Source organism: Centrocercus urophasianus, unplaced genomic scaffold (genome assembly GCF_019232065.1).
Source record: "Centrocercus urophasianus isolate 14NV4802_14NV808 unplaced genomic scaffold, USGS_Curo_1.0 seq_15, whole genome shotgun sequence".
In the NCBI taxonomy this organism is placed as follows: Eukaryota; Metazoa; Chordata; class Aves; order Galliformes; family Phasianidae; genus Centrocercus; species Centrocercus urophasianus.
This window is the reverse complement of record NW_024884697.1, coordinates 41,962,170-41,984,152: the sequence shown is the minus strand read 5'-3', so window position 1 is coordinate 41,984,152 and position 21,983 is coordinate 41,962,170. Positions and strand designations below refer to the sequence as shown.

At 35.9% G+C, this 21,983-nt stretch overlaps 1 protein-coding gene across 1 annotated transcript; it reads left to right on the top strand.

Annotated features, from left to right (window-relative positions):
• Positions 1-5,336: 5,336 nt before the first annotated feature.
• KERA (keratocan) lies at positions 5,337-10,970 on the top strand. Its single transcript, XM_042816218.1, has 2 exons — positions 5,337-6,225; positions 10,798-10,970. The coding sequence occupies exons 1-2, from the start codon at positions 5,337-5,339 to the stop codon at positions 10,968-10,970; spliced, it is 1,062 nt and encodes a 353-aa protein (XP_042672152.1).
• The last annotated feature ends 11,013 nt before the right edge of the window (positions 10,971-21,983 follow it).

Sequence of the window (21,983 nt, the reverse complement as noted above, 5' to 3'; positions counted from 1 at the left end):
TTTGGGGCATGGCATATAACACTTTAGTAAAGCAGTAATGAAATTAGGCATACTGGATGGCAGTCTTTGTTAAATGAAGAAATCCACAGGGTGAATTAGATATACTTGCAGTATATTCTTGGCTTTGCTGGTAATGATCTACACACATGCCTGATGTTTAACAGACCTTGCTTCATACTAAATCTGAGACATATGGCAGCCATTATTTAAAGAAAGCAATGCATTTCTTCCCTGTCAGCAGTGTCAGTACTGAAGCAGAGCAACTGCTCTTACAGAAGTCTCAGTTATCCTTATCTCCTGCCTGTAAGTCTTGATAGTCTCTGTTTTTTAGCCCTTCTAGTCTTTGTCAAGCACATGAGTTGTTCCTATTCCCAAACATATCCACTACTCTGCTCAAGAAGATGTTACTACTCTTTGCAGTTACTGGTGCTCCTCACTCTCCTTTCTTTTTTCTTTTTTTTCTGACAGTCATTAACAATGTGAATTGCCAGGATAAATATGGAACAAAAATCTTATAATCATTTCAGACATACTCCTTAAACTGTAATAATCCCAACAATTTATTTTTAAAAGACCTACAGAATCCACAGAATGACTATTCATGGGATTTTTGTTGTAATCATATTTGCATTTCCTTTTATTATCATGCAGATATGATCTTGGAGATTGTTTATCATCTCAGGGACATTTTGTGCTTCACTGATTTTTTGACTGCCCAGCTTCACAGCTTAAGAATGACTCTTGTTGAAAGTAAGGCCTTGGAAAGTGTCTCAGGTTGGATCCTCAAAATGTAAAGTCTCCCAAACCATTAGTCATTTTTTAAAATCTTGGCCATGATCTTTTATTAGCCTGTAAAAATTTATCACCATATATTGCACCCTTTAAATAATTAATAGCAACTCCAGATGATGGAGAATCATGCAAAACAAATGTATGAAGGAGAATTTGTGGGCAGTCTTGATGGTTTCTCGGAAGGTAGGCCTTTCTGTGATATCTGTTTGGGCACCCAATCATGTGTTCCCAAAGCACTCTTTCCAAAATGTTTAAATGCATGTGAGAATGCATATTATAGTCAACATAGGCTTTCTCTCCTAATTTTGAGGACTTTTCTCTCCATTTTTTTTTTTCTGCTGTTTGTATAAAAAAAAATAAAAATAAAAATAAAATAAAAAATCTTGTTAAAAAAATCTTGAAAATAAACTTGCTGTTTTTTTTTCTCCTGGTGAATCACAGAATGGTTTGGATTGGAAGGGACCCTTATGATCATCTAGTTTCAACCCCCCTGCTATAGGCAGGGACACCTCCCTCTAGACCAGGATGCTCAAGGCCCCATCCAGCCTGGCCTTGAATGCTCCCAGGGAGGGGGCATTCCGAGCCTCACTGGGCAACCTGTTCCAGTGTCTCACCACCTTGACAGTAAAGAATTTCTTCCTAATATCCAGTCTAAATCTGCCCTCTTTCAGTTTAAAACCATTTCCCCTTGTCCTATGACTACATGCCCTTATAAAAAGTCCCCCCAACCTCCCCCCAGCTTTCCTGAAGGCCCCCTTCAGGTATCGGAAGGCTGCTATAACATCCCCCTGGCGCATTCTCTTCTCCAGGCAGAAGAGCCCCAGTTCTCTCAGCCTGCCCCTGTAGAGGAGGTGCTCCAGCCCTCTGATCAACTTCAAGTGAGTACAGGTCCTCCTCTGTACTGGCTTGAACAGCTCAATGAAATACCTGGTCTCCAAATCCTTAGAGGTCACGTCATGACATGCTTCTCCTTTGCCAAATGGCAGTTTACCCAAACAGCTCCACTGTCTGTCAAGGTAAGCTACAAGTCCCTCTGCCTAGGACTTCTGTGATAGCATCATAAACATCTGTACATGATCAGCAGGTTAAAGGAAAAATTCAGACCCTCCTGAAGCATAAGAATAATGAATCTTTCTTGTTAAATGTGCAACATCTGGCAGCTTGCAGTGGAGTGTCACAGCAGATATCTGCCACCATTACTCACTGTTTTAAACTTTTCAGTTCAATGTTTGTGAAGGTCTTGACTCATTCCTTAATGGTGAACAAATCTAAAAAACTCTGTATCCATTCTATATTCACTTCATGAAGATTTAACACAAATGCAAACCAGATTTACGCGGTGCTGGCTGGCTTTGACAAGAATCACAGATATACTTTTCATCGTCCAGCCTCCTTAAATCAATTGTAACTGAACTCACAACTATTTTAACATTCATACTGTGGTGCTTTTCACCTCTACCCATCTCCCTTCCATGGAGTTCAGCTGACCAGCTCTCTGGTCACTAGCATGTAGCACGACGACTGCTGCAGGAGGAAACATTCTAAGGCCTAGTTCTTTAAAATGGCAGTCATAATGAGAAGGTTAGTATGGCACATTTAATTTTTTGCTTATAAGTAGTATATCTGCTTAAAGCTAGAACTTTTATTTTTAGGCATAGGTGTAAATGTAAGAGATGGTGAAGAGTCTGGAGTTCTAATGGAGTGAAGCACTTAAGCACTTGTTTTGTTTTTAAGCCCGTACTTAGGCTACATCAAAATAGTGGGTAATAAGGATGTATTTTTTTCCCTAAACAAAAGCAAGCTAGTACAAATACGTACTTGTCAACAAAAGTTTAGAATGTTACAGGCATGTTAACATTAGCCTTACTGAAATCAGTGGAAGCTGAAAATGTACTTAAGGGTTGATTTCCTTTTATTTATTTATTTATGTCATTTTTGCAAAATAAAAGAATGAGGATTAAAATGAAGATTAGGTTACTAGATATTTCTAAAACCTCTTTTTAGACATTCTGAATTTGGGAATCAAAGTATGAAGTATTACGAAATAAGTTATTGGAGATTTTGTTACTAAAAAAAATTAGATTGAACTGAATTAAGTTTATTATATGTTTTATGACAAACATAAACTCATAAAAGCTTTGAGGATGTATTTTACATTTGTAGCATTTTCATTAACTTTTCTTTTAAAATACTTATGCTCTGGCTTTGAGCCTGGCTAGTTTTTATGATATTTATCTGTTACTTTTTGTACCAGAAAAGAAAACAAAAATCTCCCCAAAGTATTTAATGTGAGAAATATGCATCTATGCTTTAGAAAGTGATTTGGCTGGAAAGAGTTTACTTTAGATCAGTGATAAAACAAGATAATTAATTGGTGCTTACATAATTAAAAACAGACCTCACTGCAGGAGGCACTGTGGAATATGATATCTCAGTAGAAATATATTCAAAAATGTCTCAGAAGAAAAAAGAAAAGGCATGTTTTAATCCTTAAAAAAATGAAAATATATGTTATTAAAAAATTCTTAGCAAATGCTTTTGCTATTTTCTTCCCCTAATCAAGAATTACATCTTTAAATGGCAAGGCAGCATCTGCATTTAATCAAAATCAAATAAAAGATTTCCGTAGGAACAGATGGCACTGTTTTTAATGCTTTGTGGCCAGTTCAGGTATTATGAGAATGAATTATGATGTAAGCAAGCTTTGTGTGTAAAGTATAATTTGACAGAAGTATTGAATAAAGGAACACTTTGTGTTACCTGTTTCATCTAGACCAGATCATCTCATCTGCTAAAATGTAAGAATCAAATGCCTTAAGCTCTGCGGCTGCTTGATGTTAAAGTCAGGATTTCCTGCCTTTTCTTGTCTAGGTGCTGAGGTGCCTTAGCTATTTTAGGGGTTAAAAGCTGTAGTCACTGATGCGTATATATTAGGCTGTATTCATAGAACACGGCTTGTAGCCTGACTCAAGCTATTACAGCCTAACAGCAGTGACCAATAGAAAGGGGAGATCCAAGAAAGCTGAGGTAAGCCCAAAATCTGAAGCAACCTCAAATTAGGAACAATAGCTAATAAGGTGTGTATGGTAATACATCTGGGAATGTTAGCACATAATTCAAGTTTTATATGCTATTAATTCTTAGGACAGGAAGCAAACACAGTGGTTAGCAGCCAAAGGCTGTAACAGTGATTTCTAACTGGCTGCAGACAGCTTCAGGAACTTGACTTACAAGGTAAACTACTTTATATTTATTTTAAAAATATTATTTTTATTATGATATCATATTATTATGAATATTTACAGAGTAAGAAGGTACCATTTCACTATGTAAATTAAATATGTTATGCTTTAGAAATATTTTCTTTGCCCTGTTTTGGAATAATTCCAAATAGCAGATTCTGAGACTAGAAGATCTGTAGAATGTTGCACTTGTTACTGATAATAACAAAATTGAAAACTATTAACTGGCTGCATATGATATGCTGCAATTAGCTGAGCTGTTAATCTGTAAAAGCTAAGCTGTTAATGTTGCACTAGACATAGGAAATAATTCTCTCTTTACTTAAACGTTCTTTTTCTTCCAGAACCAATCTCTATATTTTGACCAGAAATCTCAGCCCTCTCTTGCTCCTGCATTTCAAAAAGCAAACTAGATAATAGAGTTTGTGAAGCACTGTTTTTGTGCTACATAAATATGTCCTGTTGGAGCAAATGATCATTGATGATCTTGTTCATTGTTTAATGGTGAAAAGGATTAGCAAAGCAAGTAGTTAAGTAGGTGAAAAAGTTACAAAATGCAAGAGTGTACGCAAGATAATTCAGTTAGCACTTGCCTTTTTTTTGTAATTTAGATCAGGCATTTGTTTTGCTTCTTTGCTTTAGAGAAGAAAGTTCATAACTTTGAATTTGAAAGAGAAAGGGAGGAAGGGAAATGGAATACTCAAACATATTCCCTCCAAGCTTTTTAAGAACATGCCCAACAAACAGCTGTTAAAACATTCTTTGATCTTTCACTTTTATGTGATGAAAAAAGATCTGGAAAATCTAATCCAGATGCCATTATAATTTAGAAGAGAGGTAAACCAGAAAAGATCATATGATTAATTTAAAAGGGAGTAACACAGACTACAAAGGTATTAATATCATCACAGTATTGATAGCATTATTGAAGATGATAAGTTACATAAACTAGCTTACACAGAAAGCTCTGTGCAGGAGATTCTAAAATAAATACATTTATAAGAAGGACTGATTTAATGTCAGAGACACGCTCCATTCTTTTACATCTTTGAAATGATCCCTGCATGAACATCAGTTAAATTTGTAGCCATTGTGAAAACTAAGTTAAATCAGGAAAATGTTCAACATATAATGCTGAACTGTCTATACTTCATATTACTATTTAGGAAATGCCATAGGTGACAAAATTTGGCTGTTTATAAAGGAAATATTATTTGCAATGTAATAATGCTTTGTTAATTTGGTATGCTGTTAGAGAGTTCTCTTGAGACAACTAATTGTTTTTTTCCCCTTCTAAGGCAAATGATGACTCTAAAAGTCTGTCCAAGTCTTTTGCTATTATTCATAGTCCATTCTGTGTGGACTCGAACTGTGAGACAAGTTTATAGTGAACTGGATCCTGAGCATTGGTCTCACTACACTTTTGAGTGCCCACAAGAGTGTTTTTGTCCTCCTAGCTTCCCCAATGCATTATACTGTGATAACAAGGGACTTAAAGAAATACCTGCAATCCCAGCAAGAATTTGGTACCTCTATCTTCAAAACAACCTGATTGAAACAATTTCAGAGAAGCCTTTTGTTAACGCCACTCATTTGAGATGGATAAATCTGAACAAGAATAAAATTACCAACAGTGGAATTGAGAGTGGTGTGCTCAGCAAGCTGAAAAGGCTTTTGTACTTATTCCTTGAAGACAATGAGTTGGAAGAGGTGCCAGCTCCATTACCTGTGGGCTTGGAACAGCTAAGGCTGGCTAGAAACAAAATCTCCAGAATCCCAGAAGGAGTCTTCAGCAATTTGGAAAATCTCACTATGTTAGATCTGCACCAAAATAATTTGTTGGACAGCGCTCTTCAAAGTGACACCTTCCAAGGACTCAACAGTCTTATGCAACTCAACATAGCGAAAAATTCCCTCAAAAAGATGCCTTTAAGCATCCCAGCTAACACACTGCAGCTGTTTTTAGACAACAACTCCATTGAAGTTATCCCAGAAAACTACTTCAGTGCAATACCCAAAGTGACTTTCCTTAGGCTGAACTACAATAAATTATCTGATGATGGCATTCCCCCAAATGGGTTTAATGTTTCATCTATTCTAGACCTACAGCTGTCTCATAACCAGCTCACTAAAATTCCACCAATCAATGCTCATCTCGAGCACCTTCACCTTGATCACAACAGAATCAAAAGTAAGTGTGTATCATCAGCGATATCACCAAGAAGTAATTCTTTTAAAATGGCTGCTTAACTTCAGAAAGTACTTGTTGAAAGCAGAGATTAAAAATGTGCAATGGGTTATAGGGAAATAAGCAAAAGGACCTCCCAGAGGCCAATTTTCAATTCTGTTCTAAACTATGACAAACAAATATGTGTATTTGAGTAATACCAACTTTTGAAAAATGTTCACTGGGATAAAAAAAAAAAATTCCTTGTAAGCAGATCAGAAGTAGGAGGTTTAAGGATTTTTTTCCATTTGAATTTTGATATATACACACCAGTGACCATTTTGTGAGAGAAAATTAAGTTTTCACGCAAATACGATGAGAGTAAATGAGCAAGAAACAACAATAAAAAAATGAGGGTAATAGTTTGGGATGTTCAGTGCACATCTGTATAACTGTCATATTTCCAAGGTTTGTGAGAACATTAGAGTAATTAGAGTACCAGAATCACTATATTTTCAGCTGGTTTGATAATCTCTTTGTCCACCTAAATTATCTATAGGGACTCTTAAAACAGAATAAAGTGTAGGTTGTAGTCAACACAGTCTATTCTGGATATAACTAAAGTGTGGCTATTGAATGTTTCAGTTCTGAATATCCTCCCCATATTTCCTTTGTGTGTGTGTGTGTGTGAATAAAATGCTGACTTCCAGATTTTAGTCTTCCTTGATGAACAGTCTTTTAATTGACTTTACAGAAGCTTTGTCCCACTAAGGTTTACCTCTTCAAACATCACCATATAAATGAAACAAGGTTTTATTCCTAAGGCAGTAGAAGCTTTTCAAATCCTAACTCTGCTTCTAACAACGTTTCCAGCATCTAGGTACACCAGGAATGTTCTGGTAAGGTATACCAGGTAGAGTATCTGCGTACAAGTCCTGCATATCATAAATATTTCTGATTACTGATCTGCAGCTGCCTTTTGCTAGCCAGTACAGTAAGGTGTTTCATGCCAAAGGACAAAATCAAAGTGGTCGCTTTCTAATTATCACTGCCAGGTCTCCACATTAGTCTTCTTGTCATGATTTAATTGAACAAATTGTTTTCTATGTTGTGTTACTAAAGGTAACAATTTGGCTTCTGTATGAAAGAAAGACATATCAAAGGAGGATAGCTACTAATCATTTAATTAATTCTGGATTTTGGAAATCAAATGCATGAAAATTGATAAATACAGAAGAATTTTGTGCAACTGGAACCTTTTTAAGTGGTCTGCAAGAAGCCTAACAGTTAATTAGAGTTAATGCTAATGACATGCTGCTACAGAACATATTTCTGTGCCCTCTGGTTACAAAGGGATTTATTTTAATTGCTTCACTTCAGGGCCTTAGGTGTAGACTTTATCTCCTGTTACTTTAAATGGACAGTGAACTGAAATCATTGGAATGTAACTTGCCCAGTTAAGATGTGTTTCGTGTTTAGGTAGCAAAGAAGCATTTGTGCAGCTGCCAGATTATTTTCCTTTCTTAAGTTTTAAAGTAAGTTTAAACCATAAAAAGTAACCTATCTAGTATCTGTAAACTGAAGTCTCATTTTCCAATGACACATGAATATCCATGAGTCTAAGTCACAATGATTTTCCACAAGACTTATATTTCTAAATGTCTTTACCACTTTTCAAATTGAACATCCATTACTTAAGCTCTTTGAAATTTTTCTCTCAATAATTTTTTCCAATGAAGTTTTATTCTTAGTGGCCATGTAAAAAGTAGTCAAACACATATATTAAAAAACTAATATATTAAATAAAATACTGGTATTATCTAAGTTGTATTACCACAGGAGTGTAATTGTTCAAGAGGTACTATAATGAACATAGGCACCATTGCACAGTGCTTTGATGTGTATTTTACTGCATGCAAGGAATTTAATTCTGTCAGGCAGGATAATTAAGTTGTGTCATTGGTCTGCAGATTGTTCTTAAGCACAAGAAGACAATGGTCTGTCATTATTTCAATGTAACAAATATAAAGAACTTGAAAGAAAAGTAATTGTGAAAGCTTGGACCTGATTTTTCCATAAAAAATCCATCTGAAAATTTACTTATGCATGCTTAGTGTGACCTCTTCTACAACATTAATTCTCAGATCGTCCTGCATAGTTGCTAGTAGCTATTTTCTTTCCTCTTGGTTGTTCATAGTTATACTGTTGGCACCGCAAGAGTTCAGACACAAAAATTTGTTTGTTAATATTGTTTGTCCACTTTTTATTGCACCGAAGCCCAGTGAAACCAGTGGTAATCCGGTCTTGATGAAACCAAGATTTTGTTGTGTCCCTTCACCAAGAATCCCACTGCACTACAAAATACAATAGTACACAACATTTGGAAGCGAAATCAACATAAAACAAAAATCAATCATGGCTACACCAGATAAGCATCACTCCTGTTTCATCATTAAATTATAGCTGCTTGCATATTTATTTATGAGGTACAAATGCAAGGCTGTGAGATGTCAAATCATGGGATAGAGAGTGTTAGAGGAAGCGAAAAGAGGTGAATGCATGAAATGACAACGTAGAGAATGAACAATGATAAGCAGATGGCATTACAATGTTATCAAAGGAGTGATAAAAGGGAGCAAATATTAAGTTTCCCTGGGGGAATGTAAGAAGGCTGAGCTAGCTCCTTTGAGATAATACTGTTCCATGCAAAGAAAATGGGAGAACTCCTTGGGCCAAGTAGCAATGCCAATGTCTCAAAATTCATTTTAGGATATTTGGAAGAAAATGGTCTATGTTCTAGATCCTGTCTAATTGTCAGACTCCTGAGATATCACTGTTACTGGCTTTCTTGGTGAAAGAGCCCAGAAAAATACAGATAGCTGTTGTTAATTAATACAAAAAGAGGAAAGGAAGTCCAACAATTTGAGCATAGTAGGTGCTGCTAGATGCTGTAATAGTAGAACAGCCACACACTCCCACTCCTATATGTCCTAATACATCCATCTTCTATATCAACTCACTTTCTAAACGTTAAGATGTTATAAATTTATACTGGAAAAAGAAGCAGGATCTTTTGTAGCTCTTCAGCAGATGTAGAGTATTAGCCAGTAATGAGGAACACTTCAGTTTTCCCCAATAGCAGCTCCAGAGTCTCAGTGTAAATATTATGCTACTTGTCAATAATACTGACCACAGATGAATTTGTCTTATTTAAAATAACCATCCAAGATTTTAGTATGTGCTTTAAATTAGTCATTTAGTCCTCCACAATTCCAGAGGGAAATTCATCCTATCTTTAGGAGACACTAATCAACTTTTCTATGCGTCCAGTTCTCTCCAGAGTTTGTAAATGGAACTAAATGGTTTGCTTAGACTGACACTATGAATCAGTTCCTTTGAGGAAACAATACTAATGTAACTTGATTGCCCTGTCCCTCCTTTTGCTGGCAAAATTCAACAACAGACCTACGAACCCAGGATTGAAAGACATAAAGGCTTTTACTCCTCTGATAATTTGGGTAGGATTTACTATTTATATGATAACAAAACCACTTTATACCATATATCATCAAGAAATCAATTTATAGATGGTTTTCTCATATTAAGGCTGGAATAATTAGCCTAGTGAACACTATTCCACTGTGATATTTCCTAGATCAGAGAACACAGAATTTTAGAATTCATTTGAAGCCATCTTGTCTTCTAAGGACAGCAGTGCTCTTTGGCTCTTTGAAGTGCATTGTGACCTGAAAAGACAAATATTGCCTGCTATACGGTATTGATTCATTTGCAAAACTTTTTATAATTGCTTCCATAATTGCTTCCATAACCTTATTCTTAAACTTCCTGTTTCATATCTTCACACAAGAAAATAAATTGTACTTTGTTTCTTCCAATGCTATCAAATGTCTTAGAAGAATATTTAATGCATTAATCAAATTTCACAACATATGCAAAGAGATTTTCTTAGAATATTTCTGATAGACTAGCTAGATGTATATATCCAGTCTCCATGACAAAGTCTTTCAAGACATTGCCAACATCTGGGCAGTATTAGAAATACTACTTTTCTCTTTGAAAAAAAACCAAGAATCATGTTTTTTGTTGTTGTTCTTGTTGTGGTTGTTCTGTCATAACTTCAAATGAATTTGGAGGCTGTAATCAGAAGATATGTGCATATTATTGCATATCTCTGAAGAAAGATCTTCAAAATTCCTCAGCATTAGCTTTGTTCTGCCTCCTGACTCTGACTCTGTGAAGTCACAGTTATGTTTCAAAATATACTTACTGGTGCAATTGTCTAAGCTAGTTGGTTTTGTCTCTGTCCAAGATGAGATTATATGTCTAGCACACTTTGTTCACAATTATAGCGTATAGCATATAGTTAAATATGTGATTCACTGCTCTAAATTACATTATCTCAATGTACATTTCTACATTAACAAATGTAGATTTGTTAATTTGGTGTTATTTCAACAAGAGAAAGTGACTCCCACACAAACATTGGTGCAAGGTTGTATTCTTTTTCTAAGGACATTTTAGTTTCAAGAACCCTCCCCCTGGAAATTCACTAACATGTGTGATCTACATTTTCAGGTGTCAATGGTACTCAGATATGCCCAGTCTCAATTGCTGTAGCGGAAGACTACGGTCTTTATGGTAACATCCCCCGCCTTCGTTATCTTCGCTTGGATGGAAATGAAATTCAGCCTCCAATTCCTTTGGACATCATGATCTGTTTCCAGCTACTTCAGGCTGTTGTCATATAAACATGATGCTATTTTATATAAACGTAATGCATAATGCACTCTTGTGCTGTGAGAATGCTAAGATACAAGTTTTGCTGGAATGAAACTTGTTTAACTCAGAAATCAAGAACAGATTTATTTTGACTCTACTTTGTTCTTTGCTTGCATCTTTTCTGCAGCTGAAAAGATTGTTCTTCTTTTAGAAGAGATTTTGAATCTACATAAAACATTCTTAACACTTGACCTAAGAATTCCTAATGCAAATAGGTAGAAAATTGTCAGTTGTAATTTCCCAAATATTCCAAAGCAAATTCTTATTTACTCTATCTTGTCAAATTCTGCAATGTTTATCCTATTTATATCACTGGTTTAGACAAGTTATATTACCATGTATTTGTTACCTAGTAACTAGCATAAAGAATTTAGGTGCACTCAGCTAAATACTTGTTAGAGAAATCACATGTAACATGAATACTAGTTTATCAGAACTGTCACTGTCTTTTTTAACTGCCTAACAGTTATCAGCCATTTCACGTGCAAATAACTCATAAATTGTCGTCCTGACTGATAATGATATTTTTAAGACATGAAACATGTGAGACTCAGGATCCAAAGCATCATACTGAGTATTTATTACTTGATAGACTCAATCAATGTAAGATTTCAAAATTGAAGCTGGACAAGGCATACAGGATGAAATCTTGCTCTATCAAAGTGCCAATTTTCTGCTGTTTCATTCTTCAGTATTGCATTTCTAATTTTGACACCATTTCTTCCTTCATGGCCATTGAGTATTTGGTTCATATTTTGTTTCTATAGAGACAAAACCAAGAAAAGTAATGATGATCTATTTCAGAGTAGGTGTTTTACAGAAATTAGAATGACAATATATCAGTAATAAACATAAATTTAAGAAATTAAGAGATAAAACCCTCCCTCCTCCGACTAACCATAACTTATTTACTGAAATTTGAAGACAAATATTTGCATAGGAAGTATATCAGTTGAAGTAAATACAACAAACTCTGGGCAGTGTTTAGCTATCTGCTGACTCATATAAATACACATAACTCTGGACTTTAGACATGTCCAGTTATTTAGATTTCAGTAGCTAAAAAACAGCATATTAGCAGGCATCTTTATACAAAATCTGGTTGAGTGTGATTTTTTTTGTTGTTTGGTTGTTTCTTTTTGTTTCGGTTAGTAAAATAATACTGGGATTTCAGTACAAAACTCAAATATTTGAGTCAACTATTCACTCTATTCACTGTTAATTTTTCTTATTTCTGATAGCCAGCATAACAGACATCAGTCATATTATTTTATTTTTCTTGTATTTGTAGATAGAAGCAATTAGTTGAATACATTTCTAACAATTTAAGACTGGCCTCAGTAACATCAGTTTAAACTATATATGTTGTATAGTCTTTTTCTTTGAAGAGATGAACCATTTCCTTAAAAGCAGATCTTTAAAAGCATTGAGAATTTCATCTTCTAACCTTCAGTCTCATATTGTTTGAAAATCAGGACTTATTGCACTCCTTGCATACATATATATAAGACCCAGTACAGAAGCCAGATATAACCCAGTACAGAAGCCCACAATAGAATTAATTTATTCAGAAATCCTGTTCTGAAAACTGTTCATTTTATATGATTGCTGGAAAATTTTAGCAAAATATTTTCTGTACCTCTACGTTCATTCTATATGAAAAAAATACAGATCTAAAGTCTCTATAATATGTATCCATGTTTACCTATGTTCTTTAGTAATAACCTAGTAATTCGTTTTTTGAAAAAGAAATAATTTTGGCGACAGTACTACTAATTAAATTATAACAATCATCATCTGCTTGTACTTGGAAATGAATTCCTACTTCCAACAAAGAGAAAATAGTCTAGTGTAGGTATTCACAGGTATGTATGTGCATTGTCAACAGTTCTAATTTATGATATTGCAGAGTATCCTTATGCTTAAGCCAGGGATTATGACATTTTAGGCACTACGTGTATATTAAAAAAGACTAACCATTCCCAGTGAGATGTCAAGATTAACTAATAGAAGTAAATAGATAGAAGGCCAAGAGAACATCAAGGCAGTCAGCTTTCTTGGTAGGGATATAATGTGCTCTTCAATGAAATCACTGCTAATGGTTGCTTTCAATCAGATGGGCTGATATCAGTAGGTTTTTCCAATCTGTGACATATGACTGTAGGGTGAATAGCCTTATGAATTAGTTCTTCAAAGGTCAACAATTGGAACAATCACTTTTCACACGCAGATTGAATCTAAGTATCTGTCCTTTTCAAATCCCAGTTAATTTCAGTGAAGACAAAAGTTCATGATAGCTCCGTTGAAGAACATTTACTGAGCTGAAGAGCTGCTGCTGCCAACTGTTGTGTCCTACACCTTTGATACATACAGCTGATTTTGCATCTGGAAACTGTTTAATGAAAAGAAAACCATAAGTATCCTCATTTAGGCTAATTTGTTCTGCCTTGATTCCATCTCCCAGAAGCAGCAGAATGATGTATAATTAAAAAGAGCTTTGCTGCTACACTGATCTTCAGAAGACAAATCAACACTGATTGGGGATTGGGCAGATTTATTGCATGCATAAACTCTATTTACAATAGTCTTGGTGCTCTATATATTCAGAGGATATGGGTGAAATTTCCTCTCAGATTGAAATAGCAGGTCTAAATCACAGGATTTTTTACTTACATCATTGAATTCAATCTCAAACTTCTGGCTGGCACAAATCAATTGTGCAATAAGAAGAAACAATGGGGAACTAAATGTAGGCTTTCAGCCACACTTCATCTAATTCATTTGTTATGCCAGAACACTATAAAAGAAACTGCAAAACACTGTCATTTTCCCTATGATGATGGTCTCTCAAGCACTGTGAAATGCATACTGTGCTTGAAAGTCTGATACTGATTATTCCTAATCCAATATTCATTTCTCACTGATATCTCCTGATTCAGAAATAACTCAGCCTCTTCCACTGCAAGGGGAAAGGAGCAGAGCTCTCATCTTTCCAGTCTCAACCCACAGCTGCCTCATAAAGCTGACATTTGTTTTCCTTCATTTTCAATGTGCTCTGATAATTATTTTGAGCAGGTTATTATTTAAAGAAACAAAGATATATACAAGAAGTATGTGAAGTTCAATACAAAGCAAGTCACTTTAAGGACAGCATGGTTGTGGCCAACAGCTAACCAATCCACAGACACCTAATGCTTTGCCAGAAATGCACATTAGATATGTTTTAATTCTGAAATTATGATAGTTAACACAGATGTGCTGTCACTTAAGCTCAGGGTACAGATGGTTGTGCTGTAAAGCAAAGCAAAGAACCGAGAACTTCAGGAAGTGAGAAGAACCCAGACATTTCTCACACATCTGCCAGCCTGATGGAAGGCTGCATGCTAGATCTATCAAAAGCCTTTATGGTTTTATAATGCAGCTGGCTCTGTAGAAAGACAAGTCTTTTATAGATGTTGCCAACATAGTTAAAAAGTCAGCCATATGCACAAGTTTTCCTTCTCTGTACTTCTCTCTGGCATTTTCTTTTTCTTTCTCACTATTTCAAACAGCTTGCTACCACTTTCTTCTTCAGCATTTTTAATGAAAAACACCACAACAATCATCAGACCACAGCATCTTGTATGACGTCCAAACAAAGAAGCACATACAATTAGAGGTAAAAATTTTGAAGATGACTAGCAAGTTCATGATGTCTGTGTTTACTAACTCCAAGCTATATCCAGTATAACCTCTAGCATTCACCCTTGTTGCACCCAGACGGTTTCCAATGTTTGCCACAAACACTTGTCATTTTTTCAGACTAGAAAGAATATTTCCTGGTACTATGTCCTAGCCAGTTTCATCATCTATTTGGAATTAGATTAATAACTATATTTCTGTATTGAAATACAGTACAGTATTCAGTGCAGTATTCAGTACTGTATTTCAGTATCTGAAATACAGATAAATGGAACCACTTATCTCACTTCTGCAATGCATGGCACAGAAATTTTGGTATTGTTCAAGTCAGCTAGTAAACATCTTCCTCTTGTTTGAAAGTCTCCTCCATAATTGCTTATAATTTTTTTTTTCCAGAATTGCTTACTCTTTTAAACAGAAAGGGCAAGTCTACAAGGCATCACACTGTATGCATAATGATACTCTGGAGTACTGCTGAATACTTCAGATCAGGCATCCAGAGCAATATAATCCCTTGTGCATCATGCCCCCCCTTAGCTAATTTTCCTTCTTCCCCATTAGTATCATTATTATTGTCTCTGTGTCATATTCTTGCTCTGGCAGAGTTGGTTCAAACAAACCTCTGCTGTAACTTTTTCCCAATGTAGTTGTTTCTCATATCCTTTGCACTGTTGCAATAGTGCGGATATATTCCTTGCTATTTTTGTCTTGCTTTCTGTAGGATATGCATCAGACTAACCTACCTCTTGACCAGCTTGATTCAGTCTTATTTCTTCTTTTTTTTTTTTTTTTTTTTTTTTTTAAGATTAACCATGTTTATGCATGCTGCACTAATTTTGTCTGGTTCCTGGCAGCTTAGTCACATCTATATTTCTCTAGGGGAAGTGCTTTCCAGACTGCTGTTCACGTAGAACTGCAGAGCAGTATACCCTGCTGTGCTCAAGATTCACACCTCCTCCTATGCACGTGCATGGACCCAGGCTGATGCTGTCATGTCAACAGGGTGTCTCTGGAAATCTCTTTTCCAAGGCTTTTGTTTCCTTTGTTGGTTTATTTTTTATTTTTTATATATGAGAATTAAAGAAGAAACTGGAATCACATCTTCCATGAACAAAAGCTGTTCCTAATTAGGCACTAACACAATGAAATTTGCATGGGGAATCAGCACTGCTCAGTGAAACCAAGCTTTTTCAACAAATCATTTATTCATGAAAATACTCTATCACAGTCTTTCTGAATTGTTAGTGAATTTATAAAAATATGAAAATAGTTCCAACAACAGGGGAAAAAAATACAAAAGTGCTTATGTCTTAAATAACAATTCTCTGCTAAGACATTAATGTAGCACAGTATGCTGTTCCCCAGGTAATAAAACCCTGGAATTTGTCTGCAATTGTACTCCTACTACTAGGAAGTCTGTTCTCAAGAAGAGTAATCTCCTTGTGATGCTCTGCTTTGTTTCAGGACTCTAAATAAGCCACTGAAACTCTATATTGGCAGTGGGGAGAGCCTCCATGGTATTATGGGATCTAGGCTCAGATCCAGCAGAGAATGAATTGGATTTAGATTTCTTCCTCTGAGGAGGTTGTTTGAGTGAGAAGTTCACTTGATTTTGTGAATCTTAACATTCTCTTTTTGTAATGGCTGGCACTATTCCAAAAAGACTGACAGGAAACCATCCTGAGATTGCTCAGTAGCACAATGGCCAGGAGCTACTCTACTCAAGTCCTAAAAGTCCTCCTTCTAAGAAAGCTGCCAGGGAGAGATCCAGTGCAGCCTTTAGCTTCTTGGCCAAAAGTAAAAGCTGTTGATGAAGAGGGCGATAGTATTTTGGATCCTTCAGTAAGGTAGTCATTTACCTATTTGATCTGGTTTGATTCAAGTTCCCAAACACTCAATTCAAACTACAACATAAAAGCATGGTGTGAGATTTATCTTCCAGTTCAAAGAGAGAGAGAAAAAAAAAAAGTTAATTTGCAGTCAAATAAACAAAAATATTTTAATATTCATCTGCCCATCAAATGAACCAACTGAAAAGGCCGATTTTCTCTACTTTAGCCAGGATTTCAGTGTTTTCTTTTTTTTTCTCAATTGTTTCTTTCTGTCTGGAATCAGAAAACAGACTTCTCAGGTGTTGAAGGACATTGGTAATGATTTTCAGTAGCAGTATTATGTATGCTCTTATTCTCCTCAAGGCATTAGAAAGAGTTGTGCTCACATTTTCATACTTTTATGAGGTCTGCATACAGATCCCCTTTTGTGTGCTGTTTCAATGTCCTTTGTTGTCAGATTTGTGCAAGACGCCTGTGCTGGAAACTGTTCCCAGGGATCAAAGTATGTCTGTGGTGCCTGCTTTCTCCATATCTAACTTCAGTCTCCCTCTTCTATGACATACCTTCTCCTTGCTTTGGACTGCCTGTTGTAAGCATTACAAAGAACAATATGAAAGGACATAAGGATCTTGTTTTCCTAAGAATAACTCATGCCTTTCTTACTAGAGTTGTCATAATGTTGTACTCACAAGATGGAATCCTGTTCTCTGGGCATGCAAACTAGTTGCCTGCTGCCTCCTCCAAGCAGATCTGCTTTGTTACTTGTTCTCTAGCAACTGCTCATGGTTAAAAAGAATAATAGTCTTTAGCAGAGATCCATCACTTACCTTCTGAAGCCCTGTAACCTCTTATTTCTAGTGGTTCAATATTACCTCAATCCTGGGATTTTTCAGTGTTGGTAATTTTGAAGAGTGAAGTAGGCTAAGTCCCATTTCTGCTGGAGGAATGTCAGCCTCCAGGTTTTTTGTCTGAAAAGTTTGGGGCAGCGACCGGCACCTCACGTCTGTGAAAAGGTTGAACTGATTGGTAGGAATCAAGATAAGAAATGGGTTCTGCTGTAAATGAAGCTTGTCACATACACTATTAATTCAGCACAAGACAGACGGCAACAGTGACATAACTGGGGCAAAACGTCAGATGTACATATAATTACGTGTATAGGTGAGAAACATGAAAGATCAGTTTACTCTATTTGTCAGAGAAAAGCAATAATGAAGAAGAAAACATTTAGTTATTTATTTATTTATTTTCAAGCTCTAGAAACTTGGAGGATCCCAGTGCACTGAAGTCCAAAAGCCCACCTGATGCATTCTGCTTGGCACATTACATCCCTATAACTGTTTTACCAACATCAGAAAAAAAACTAAATGCTTGCTGTAACTGTTGTTTTTGGTTTTTTTTTTTTTCTGTCAGCAGTTATACAGAACTGTTCGCTGACATAAATTTTCTTTTATGACAGACCTTAACTTTAATTAATGTAAAGAAGAAAAATTTTGGAGATAACTCCGCTGCCTCATCTGTATCAATGTCAGCAAACATTTGCCTTTAGGAGGGCGCTGCATACACTCTGGATGCAAATATACTTCTAAGGTAATTGCCTCCCTCCTTTTCATGTTTCCTTCAAGGTGTAATCCACACAGATTGGACTAGGTTATAGTTTAAGCCAGCAAGCAGCACAGCACCACAAAACCTCTTGCTCAATCTCCCCAGGTGGGATGGAGAAAGGAACTGCAAAGTAAAACCCATGGGTTGAAGTAATGATAATACAACAATATAGTAAGGAAAGGACTAATAATAATAATAGTAATAATAATAGAAATACAGAACAAATGATGCACACAAAATTGTTCACCACAAGCAGACCAATGCCCTAGTCCCTGAGCAATAGCAGCCCAACACCAACCAATTCCCCCACTTTTACTGTTCAGCAAGACACCATATCATCAAATCAGAGAATGGCCTGGGACATATAGTATGGGACGTTTCTGGGGTCAGCAGTCCCGATTCTGTCTCCTCCAAGAGTTGTGCACCCCCAATTCCTTGTTGGCATTGCAGTGTAAGAAGCTGAAAAGTTCTTGACTTAGTTAAGTGAGTACTGCTCTGCAACAATTGAAATATCTGCATATTTTCAACATTATTCTCATCCTAAATCCAAAATATGACACCATACCATACTGGAAAGAAAATTAACTCTATCCCAGCTGAAGCTAGGGAAAATTATCTAAATGTATGTGAACTATCTGGAGAAAAGATACCCTAGTTCTTGCACTTTCAAACACTCAAAGGAGGCTGGAAGATGAACAAAGGGAAAAGGAAGAAAGAATATTGATTTGACAGAGGGACATTTCGTGGTAGCCCATAGTGACTGGAGGCAATCCAGGACCCTTAGATCAGATGCTTAAGGTTTAAAAGAAGGGGAAAAAAATCAACCTAAAATAGGAGATGCATCCTTATAACATTTTGAATTTTAAGTACTCAAAGGGCTTATAAAACTGTACATTCTCCAAGTGCAGAAGGACTAACAATTCTCTGCCATCGGTAAACTGAAGAACAGAATTATTAGCATGATCAGGTACACCTGGCTCAATGGTATTTTGTCACTCAGACCCTGCCATGATTTCCAGCAGCTGTCTCATGAGCCATGATAGCTCGGCTCATTGGTGCAGATGGTAGGGAGAGCTTTGGGAACCTACAAAATAATCTTGAGTAGTTAGCAGCTACAGCACAAAACCAGAGGAACTTCAGAGAGGAGTAATAATGCAGAGTTGTTAATGCAGAAAGCAAATCTTTTTTTCCCCTACAGTTTAATTGTACAGACTGACACAATTGGCAGGGTTTTCTGGTAATGTGTCATGACTTGTCCTCTCTTGTTTACCTTGTCAAAGGCAAATAGTACTAAAGAGCTTGTGACATTTTTTTCTACACTGACATTTGTGATCCGCTTCAAACGATAATCAGTTGACTCTTCCAAATCTCCAGAAACTGTTTAAACACAACAGTTCTGACACAGTCCAGCAGTTGTAAGTCCTGTTGAAAGCTCATGTAAACATACCCTTTGTTTAGATTTTAAAAAAAAGTCTCTCCTCTGAAAGTTGTTACTGTTTTCAAGGAAAATATAGCAAATAATTGTGCAGTTTTCATAATCTCTTTTGATCATTTCAGAAACCATTTCCATAACAGTGCTGATGAATGTGTGTGCCTTATTTAAAAGAAAATAAACTTTGAGCAACTATATCTTATCATTAATAGATAATTTGAAATGTTTTAGATAAATCTTTTCACACTGGTTTGCTAGAAGCCACATTTCACACTGAATATATGCACCCTATTACTATGAAAACACTTCCGTTTATAAATTCTACCTGTTCTCTGTGTGTGAACATATATATTTTAAGACTGGTTTCACATTCAAAAAAATATCTGATGAACTGTGAATCACGCAAGCTAGTGACCTCAGTCTATTTGTTTGCTGGGGATGCACATTCCTAGTCTTTCAAGAGTCAACTGTCCAGAATCTTTCATAAGAAAAACTCTGTCTTTCCCATCTCAGTGGTGGTAAGGCAAACAGATGCAGAATTGTTTTGCAAGCAGAAACCACTTTCAGAAATGTTTTTTAAAAAAACACAACCCTATAAAGTAATAAATCACCTTCTCCCTAAGTTCATAAATTGGCAGTAGAAATTTATGTGATGCTGGATGATGAAACTCATTCAAATTACTTCCAATTGCATATATTTACAGTATTCCTACAGTGTTTTTAGGAAAGTTCCCCAAAAGAAAAGGAAGACAACTCAAAACTAAGAATACCACTAAAATATATTAAGATACAAAAAACCTTTCTCCTAATTGAGAACTATAACCAAGCAATTTAGATGAGTTAATTTTTGGAGATGCGAAAAAGGTCATCTTTTCACAGAAGAATTAAAACTGTAATGGTAGAACATTCATCATTAGTGATAATTTTTAGAGGTGCTCTAGTTGGTATGAAAAGATGTTTATGGCAGTCGACTCTGTAGCATATGTTTGTATGTAAGCACAACTTTCAGTGAAACAAAACAAAGATCAAGGACTAACAGAGAGAGAGAAATGAAAACAAAAACAGGGAAGGAAAAGAAGAGAGGGTCTTTGGTAGAAGTGCTGTATCAGAGTGAGAAGGAAAATAAGGTTGATTTGGAACAGAAGGAATCTTGAAAGAAGCTTTATTGGGCATCTGCTTTGTGTAAAAGAATGGGGAAAGAATCTTGAAGAGCTCAGATGCATTTTGGGAGGAAAATTGAGAGCTCAGAAGCTATTGCTCCACAATGCCTCTTGTAGTGGTCCTAAGGCCTTTCCTAAAACTTGAGATTCACTATATCTCAGTGTAGTCTATCTTTACTTCTTTTAGGAACTGGCAGGAAAGCAATTACATTCAGTAACAGTGTCTCATGTTTGTAATAATGTCCAAAGTGCCGTGATTAGTAAGTAATCCAACATTTGAACCCTGTCCAAACACAAAGAAACTGTGCCGATGTGAAAACAGCACCCATGAGTTTTCTTCAGATCATGCATTACTATATTTTGTGCACTCTCTCATGCTGATGTGGAATTGCCTTTTAGAAAGAATTCCAGAAGGAATATAGTATTATGCCACAACCTTGAGTTTCATTAAAGATTTTTTGGAAACCATGTGAGGAAGCAATGTCAGCTGGCAAATCAACTCTGCGGTGTTCTCAGGCTTAACCCTCATCCTGTAAACCATATGCTTCTCCATGTGCTTAGTTTTATCAGCTAATGCTTCAAAAACTGGCTGATATAAGATCCGTGGTCTACTAATTTTCAGTGGCCCTGTAACTTGTGTTTTTTTTTTTTTTTTCAGGAGCACTGTGGCCCCTTAAATGCTTACAGGTGCTGAATCAAGGCTCAGATACACTACAAACTCAACAGTTTTTGACTAGTCTCTGCTTAACAATATGCAGTGGAAAAGTCCAATTTTATTCAAGGAATGCCAGAAAAAAGGAGGTTTAATGCTAACAGAGAAAAGTCAACATTGGATGGTTGTAGAAAATATGTTTCAAAAAATTCTAAGTCCCAGCATTGGTTAATCATACCATTTGGGGCATCTCTACTCTTGTAAAATGGATGGCCCTGTAGATGCATCCTGTTCATGAAAGGCATATAATGGGATAATTAAGCCAGATTAATATGGATCAAATTCACATTGAAATTCAGATTTCAGAATATCAGAAATCCCATTCATAGGTATTTTGTTTGTTTGTTTGTTTTTTCACTGGAAGACTTGTTATCTAAATATTTTTAAGGCTCCTATTGTAACTCTTGCATAAAAGCCCTATACCTTCAGTATTACTTTTAGGCTATAACTTAACACAACAGGAATTTTATTTCAATGCATAATCTACTTAAGAGAAAAGAAAAAAGTTGTTCTGGATCAGGCATTCCCTCTCCAAATCTCTAGATCTTCTTGCCAGAATC

What these genes read in the sequence shown, in the direction of transcription:
- KERA (XM_042816218.1), top strand. Translation starts at nt 5,337, where the DNA reads ATGATGACTCTAAAAGTCTGTCCAAGTCTTTTGCTATTATTCATAGTC. An exon ending in TGATCACAACAGAATCAAAA is followed by an intron (nt 6,226 to 10,797) that starts GTAAGTGTGTAT and finishes CTACATTTTCAG; the next exon opens with GTGTCAATGGTACTCAGATA.